At 41.9% G+C, this 7,621-nt stretch overlaps 1 protein-coding gene across 1 annotated transcript; it reads left to right on the top strand.

The window, feature by feature from the left end:
- The first annotated feature begins 1,239 nt into the window (after positions 1–1,239).
- LOC126493796 (vomeronasal type-1 receptor 1-like) lies at positions 1,240–2,193 on the top strand. Its single transcript, XM_050130901.1, has one exon. It carries the CDS (start codon positions 1,240–1,242, stop codon positions 2,191–2,193), a length of 954 nt encoding a protein of 317 aa, XP_049986858.1.
- The last annotated feature ends 5,428 nt before the right edge of the window (positions 2,194–7,621 follow it).

The following is a 7,621-nucleotide window of genomic DNA, read 5'->3' as shown; positions in this document are numbered from 1 at the left end:
AGATGTATTTTTACTCTTCTTATTTGTGCATGTGTGTGTGTGCATGCATGCACACATTTGTATATCTGAGTGTAGTGCCCACAGAGTCCAGAAGAGACATACAAACATACAAATTCTTGTAGCCATAATTGCAGGGACTTGGGAACTTAATAAGGTATGCGCTGGAAACTAAACTAGGGTCCTCTGAAAAACTCTGAAGTGCTCTTAAACTCCAAGCCCTATTTTACATTGTTAATATACATGGCTGTGTGTGCATATGTCATGTTGTTCATTTGGAGGGCAGGGGACGACTTGTAGCAACTTTGTCCTGTTCTTCTATCACATAGGTCCCATGGATCAAACTCAGGTCGTCAGGCTTGGCAACAACTTTATCCGCTGAGCCACCTGATTCTAAATGCACAAACAAAGTATGATACTTTGTGGCAGCCTGGCTCCCTGTGTCTTCTCTGTTTTGCTTGCTGGCCCTCACAAAGGCGAATTTTAGAATTTGTGACTTACTTTCACTTTTCTAAGATAAAAGGAGAGAGATATGCCTGTGCAATCTTTTTTTTTTTTTTTTGTAAATCTTGGTGTTTCCTCAAAGAGAAGCAGTCAACAGCACTTCCTCAGTAGGTCATAGCTGCACAGAACTCTGTCAGGGCAGTGCCAATCCACTGAATCTTCCAGAGACTAGAGTGGAGAGCTTCGAGTGGGCTGCTACAAACAATGCTGTTGGAAAGTCACTGGGCACCTACAAAAGACCTGTTTAATGCTCATATTCACAACAAAAATTGGCTTTGGTAGAAAAGACATTTCGAGATGTGATAGGAGTAACTCTAGCTGCTGTGCGTGGTTGTGATATGTTATAACAGAAAGCAGCTGAGAGAGAAAGGAGCTTATTTTTGTCTGTGGCTCCAGGCAGATAATATACCATGAGGAGGAAGGTACGCAAACAGTAAGGGACAGAGGCGGGGAAGGTAAGGAACTGGATGACTAAAGACTAACAAGAGAAACAACAGTAAGTGGGGCCGGGCCATCTGCACTCAAGACTCCCTCACTCTGTCCCAGTGATGGACTTCTTCCAGCAAGGCTCCATCTCCTAAAGGACTCATGAAGTCATCAACAGTCACTAACTGGAGAGGAAACGCTCAAATACCGTAAATCTATGGAGGACATTTCCCATTCAAAGAACCTCAAGTTAAAAATCCATCTCCAAATTTCACTGAATCAAATAAAGCAAAACTCCAACCTCTCCTAGAAATGGAAGCATTAGTTCACATTGACTTAAACTGGGGAATGATATTCCTCATTCAGACCACTGTTGGAATCCTAGCCAATTCCTTCCTCTTTCATCTGTATAACTTTCCATTGTTCACTGCACAAGTGGTGAGACCCAAAAACTTGATTCTCAATCAGTTGGTCATATCAAACACTCTGGTTCTCTTCTCCAAAGGGATTCCTCAGACAGTGGCCACCTTTGGGTTGACATCTTTCCTGGGGGAGGCTGGGTGCAAACTTCTTCTCTATTTCCACAGAGTAGCCAGAGGGGTCTCCCTCAGCACCACCTCCCTCCTCAGTGGCTTTCAGGCCATTAAGCTTCACCCCGATACTTTGGGGTGGCTGAACCTCAGAACTAGATCTTCAAAGTGCATTGTCACCTGCTGTTTCCTTTGCTGGATCCTACAGCTTCTGCTCAATATCCCTGTTTCTATGATCAAACCTGGTCCAAAGAATAGCAATAACCTGATCACTAAAGGAATACAAAGATACTGTTCCTCAACTGTGCCTGAGAGATTAACTTTCTTAATAAAAGCAGTGATTCTATCTGTAAGTGATATTATGTGTCTGGTTCTCATGGCCTGGGCCAGTGGCTCCATGGTCCTTGTTCTGCATAAACACAAGCATCGAGTTCAGCACATCCATAGCCACAGCCTCTCCCAAAGGCCTTCCCACGAGGACAGAGCCACATGCACCATCCTGATCCTGGTGACCATGTTTCTGTCCTTTTACTTTCTAGCTTCCATCTTATCATTTTGTATAACCCAGACTGTGAACCCAAGCCCTTGGCTGCTGAACACCTCTGTGGTGCTGTCATTAAGCTTCCCAACACTCAGTCCCCCCGTGTTCAATTTCAGTAATATATGTGCCCCTCATTTCTGCTGTGTCTTTTGGATAAAGAAAACAAACAGTCCAACTGTGGTCTCTGATGTTTGAATTCCCTCCAGAGCATGTCAACTTTAATGTACTTACTTTTTCTCAATATTTATAGGCATATATGTTTGTTATCATGATTGTTTCTCTGTAGAAAATTAGAGACTTAATGTTAATAAAAATGATAATTATTGCTTAATCTTTCTTGCTAGACTATCAAAAATTGAACACGGTATAAAAGATAAACAAATGACTATTCATTTTTTAATCTTATATAATTACCCTTTCTTTAAATAAATTAATCTCTAATGTTTGCATTCCAAAGACTCAGGCTATTGGAATTGGAGTTCAAGTACATCCTCAGCTACTTAGTCAGCTTGATCTCAGGGTAGCCTACATGAAACACTGTCTTTAAAAACATTGCCATTCATTTCAGTAATTCTTTGCTGTGATGGCAGGCATCTATACTTCCAGCTCTCAAGAGAAAGCAATAGGAGAGCAGGAATTCAAGGTCTTTCTAAGCTAGGCACAGAATTCAAGCCTAATTTAGGGTAAGGAAACACTATCTCAAGAGACAAACAAGCAAACAAACAAAAATAGCCAAATCCAGCTGTCCCACTCTAATCCAGAGAATTTAAAGAAACCCAAGCAGAGTTCACAGGGTTAGCCAGGAGCAGGAAACAACAGAAATGCCAAAGGATGGAAGAATAGAACAACAAATTGGATTCACATAGAATGCATGAACTGACATTAATCCAAGGGCAACAATCCTGAGAAAAGCTAACTGGATAACTCAGTGGAGTTCTGCATGATGTAAAATTTCAGGGCTGGAGGGCTGCGAAGATACCACAGAAAAAAGAATGTGCTTAAAGCCGCACAATTTGAATGACATTGGCAAAATATTGCACTTTAAGTTCTGTATATTTGACCACAGTAAAAATGCCACCAATTCATAACTTGTTGAAAGTTGAATGGAATCATCTGTTTGAGAGGGCCTCATCTCCTGTTGACAGAAGATAGTGAGACACTTGGGAAGACCTCTCAATGCAAATGAAACCATTGTCACCACCCCATTTCTGCATAACTCCATCTCTGTAGAAACTGCTGCTGGATTTTGGTCACTCAACTTATTGTTCAAAACACAGTTTATTCTAGTTCATAGATGAAGAAGGACACTGGAGAAGAGAGAGAAGTCTCATTCTTTCCTTTGACTTCCACATTCCTCAAAGGTCAGGACTCCTTCAGTGCAGATGTGAGCACCACCTGTGGTGATGCAAACCTGCCATTCTCTGTTCCTCTTTAATCTGCCAGCAGTTTTCTCTCACGTTTGGGTCTTGTATTTTGTTCATGGATTGTTGATCTATGTGCCTGCTTTTGTGCCAGTACTATGCTGTGGTTTTTTTTTCTATTTATAAATAGTTCTGTAAGCTTGACATCTTTAAATGTCAATTTAATTCCTCCAGATTTGTTCTTTTTGCTCAGGATTATTCTGGTAATTCAGGAACTTTCGTGGTTCCATCTGAATTTTAGATTGTTTTCCTGTTCCTGTGAAGAGTGTTGTGGAGGTTTTTTATTAGGATTGCATTGAGCCTGTAACTTTATTTTGGAAGGAGGGTCATTTTCACAATATATTTTTACTAATCTGTGACCGTAGGTTTTCTCATCTTTGATGTGGGAGTGTCATATATCAATCTGTTGATTTCATTGGTTAAGTAATAATAAACCAACTGCTTGGCCTCATAGCTTAGAACATAGGTGGGCGGAATAAACAGAATAGGATGCTGGGTGGAAGAGGAAGTGAAGTCAGACTCTGCTCTGCTCTGGGGCAGAGATGCCATGCTCAGCTCTCCCTGGCAGATGCACGCAATGAAGCTCCTCCGACCAGGATGGACTGGACATAGGCTAGACTCTTCCCGGTAAGCGCACCTTGGGGTGCTTACACACATCATTAGAAATGGGCTAGTCCAGGTGCGAGAATTAGCCTGTAAGGGCTAGAGTTCATGGGCCAAGCAGTTCTTAAATGAATACAGTCTGTGTGTTGTTATTTCGGGCATAAGCTAGCCAAGCAGCCGGGGTGTTGGGGACGCAGCCCTGCCGCTCCTTATTTCAACACATCTTCTTGTGTCTTTTTCTATCTCTTTCATCAGAAGCTTTTCACCTCCTTGTTAGGATTATTCCTAGAATAATAGCAGCCGTAGAGCACGGAAGCCATGTTTAGCAGGATGGATCAGTCAAAAGAAAGGGAAAACCAACAATTTTTTCTTTTTAAAAAATTATTTTATATACCCACCACAGTTCTCCCTCCCATGCCCATGCATTCCTCAGAGAGGGTAAGGACTCCCATGGGGAGTCAATTAAGCCTAGAATATCACATTGAGGCAGGATCAAACCCTCCCCACTGCATTAAAGTTGAGCAGGTTATCCCACCATAGGGAAAAGGCCAGTTTTGAATAAATCCTGGTCCCACTACTTGGTCTCACTACCTGCTCACACTATGTTAGGATTGGATAAATCCTGGTCCCACTACCACAGGTCCCACAAACAGCTCAAGTCACAAAACTGTCCCCTACATACAGAAGGTCTCATTCAGTCCCTTTCATGCTCCCCAGTGGTCAGTCCAGAGTCCATGAGCTCACACTAGCTTGGGTCAGCTGTTTCTGTGGGTTTCCCTGTTATGATATTGACCCCCTTGTCTTGTTCATATAATCATTTCTCCCTCCCTTTGACTAGACCCAGGAGCTTGGCATAGTGCTTAAATGTGGAACTCTGCATCTGTTTCCACAAGTTACTGAAAGAAGAAGGTTCTTTGATGCCAATTAGGTATCACCAATCTGATTACAGGAGAAGGCCAGTTCAGGCACCCTCTCCACTTTTGCTCGGCATCTTGGCTTGGGTCATTCTTATGGATTCCTCTTATTTTCTTTAGCACCAGGTTTCTTCCTAACCCCATAATGGCTCCCTCTATCAACAAGTCTCTTTCATTGCCCTCCCTCTCAGTCTCTACCCCAACTTGACCATCCTCTTCCCTCATGTTCTAATCTCCCATTGCATCCCTTCCAACTCACCTAGTTTACCCAGGAGATCTAATCTATTTCCCCTTCTTTGGGGAATCCATATCTATCCCGAGGGTCCTCCTTGTTACCCAGCTTCTATGGGACTGTGGATTGTAGCCTGGTTATCTGTAAAGAGTTGCCATGGGAGTATACAGCAGGTGACAAATAGTCAACCCATTGGACACATGATTCCCTGGTGGGGAGCCTCATCTGGAAAAGCTGTGGGGGTCACTGATTGTGGAAACCACTCACTCCTGTCTGTAATTTCTCTCATGGGTTACTTCATTTCTCCCTTAGGAACTTTATTTCTTCCCTAAAAACAGCTTTTCATGTATTGCCACTGCTTAAGTGTTTATTTCATGTGCATGTCCCATCTATTTGGCACACATACAGCTGTGCATGATATAGAGGATGATTCTGCTTAAGTTATATAATATTGATGAACATAAATAATACTAGGAAATAATACTAGACATAACAGTCTGACACAGGAGATTTCTCGGCTACTAAAGCAGCCTTTGCACATTCAGCAGATTCAAAGCAGGCTGGTTGTCCCTAGAGATACTATCTTGTTGCCCCTAGAGACAAATATACAAGATCAATATCCCAGGTGTTGTTTTGTTGATTCAAAGCCAACTTGGAAACTTTAGTCTGCCAGTAGTCCCAGTCTCAGGTTCAAGGTCCCACTAACTAATTGTTATTGCTAAGTCTTGATTTCCAATGTCATTTTCTGTCTGGCAACCCTCACCAATAAGAACTATGTGCGTGGGACATTGTGACATTCCTAGTCTGAGACAAACTACGCGACTTAACTTATATTTTGAGTTTGAGTAGTATTCTGTAAAACAACCTACAATTGTCCAAAGTTTGACTGTAAAGGGAGTGGCAGCAGAGAGAAGGCAGCAAGGCAGGGGCCGCCAAGGGCGGAGATGCAGTGAGGCGGACAGCAGAGGGGAAGAGCAGCGGAGCAGAGAGGCCAAGCAGAGAGAGAGGCAGAGGCAGCAGAGAGGAGTGGCAGGTTTGAGAGAGGCTGCTGTGGGATAGAGAAGTGAGAAAGATGAAGAAGAGGAAGGAGGAGAAGGAAAAGCATGAGAGAACTATGGGAGAATGAGTGAGTGAAAGTGAGTGAGCAAAGAACGAATGATGGATGTAGAAGTATGGTGTGCATGAGTGTGAGAAAGTTGTACGAAGGAGCTGCCGCCACACCGAGGAGCTGTGCTTGGTGATTGTGGGAAGTGCTGTATGGTGAGTGGATATGTAAATGAGATGGGTAGCTGTGGCTGTGTGGAGATTTGTAACTGGGTGGAGGCAAGAAAAATGGGGCTGTATAGACCAGATGTAGAGGAGAAATGTATACAAAAGGAAGTTGTGTAGTCATGTGAGAAGAGATGTAAGTGAACACTGAAATATGTAACTGGGCAGGAGAGAAACCTTTGTATGTAAAGAGAGATTGTCAAGAAAGAGAGACTATTTAAGTTATAGTAAAGGAAAGTGTGTACTTGTTCCTTTTTTCTTAGGTTACCAGAAGAAAGTGTGTGTTTCCTTATTTACCCCTCAGGTAGAAAAGCCTAGTCCCCACTGCATTCGTGGATTTTCTTTGCATACCCTGGTGCTGAGTTCTGAGGGCTGGCCCCCTAAATATTCAGCTATAGTTATCCTTTGTTTTACATCTAATATCCACTTATGAGTGATTACATACCTAGTTCATCTTTCTGAAGTCTGGGGTACCTCACTCAGGATGAGTTTTTCTAATTCCATCCATTTGCCTGCAAATTTCATGCTATCAGTGTTTAATTAATTAATTAGTTAATTAATTAATTTTTTACAGCTCCTTAGTATAATGTATCACATTTTCATATCCATTTTTCAGTTGAGGGACATCTAGGTTGTTTCCAGGTTCTGGTTATTACAAATAATGCTGCTATGAATATAGTTGAACAAATGTCCTTGTGGTATGATTGAGCATCTTTTGGGTATATGCCCAATAGAGGTATTGCTGGGTCCTGTGGTAGATTAATTCCCATTTTTTTATTTTTTGAGAAAATGCCATACTGATTTCCAAAGTGGCTGTACAAGTTTGCACAACCACCAGCAATGGAGGGACGTTCCTCTCCAGCATAAGCTGTCCGTAGCAATTTTGATCTTAGTCATTCTGACAGGTGCAAGATGGTATCTCAGAGTCACTTTGAGTTGCATTTCCCTGATTACTAAGGATGTTGAGCAATTCCTTAAATGTCTTTCAGTCATTTGAGATTTTTCTGTTGAGAATTCTCTGTTTAGATCTGTATCCCATTTTTAAAATTTATTATTTTGTATTTTGGTGTCTAGTTTCTTGAGTTCTGATTTCTTTCTAAGTCAGGTTATCATTTGTGTATAGGAAGGCTACTGATTTTTTATTTTATATTTTTTTTAGTTGTTGCAAAAAAAATTTCCGCCTA

The sequence above is a fragment of the Alexandromys fortis genome, unplaced genomic scaffold, assembly GCF_014885135.2.
Source record: "Alexandromys fortis isolate MF-2015 unplaced genomic scaffold, M_Fortis_MF-2015_v1.1 scaffold_339, whole genome shotgun sequence".
NCBI lineage: Eukaryota > Metazoa > Chordata > Mammalia > Rodentia > Cricetidae > Alexandromys > Alexandromys fortis.
Note: the sequence above shows the minus strand (reverse complement) of the source record. Positions and strands in the feature narration are given on the sequence as shown.

Bases quoted from the DNA above. Each gene is read 5' to 3' on its own strand.
- LOC126493796 (XM_050130901.1), top strand. From the start codon at position 1,240: ATGGAAGCATTAGTTCACATTGACTTAAACTGGGGAATGATATTCCTC.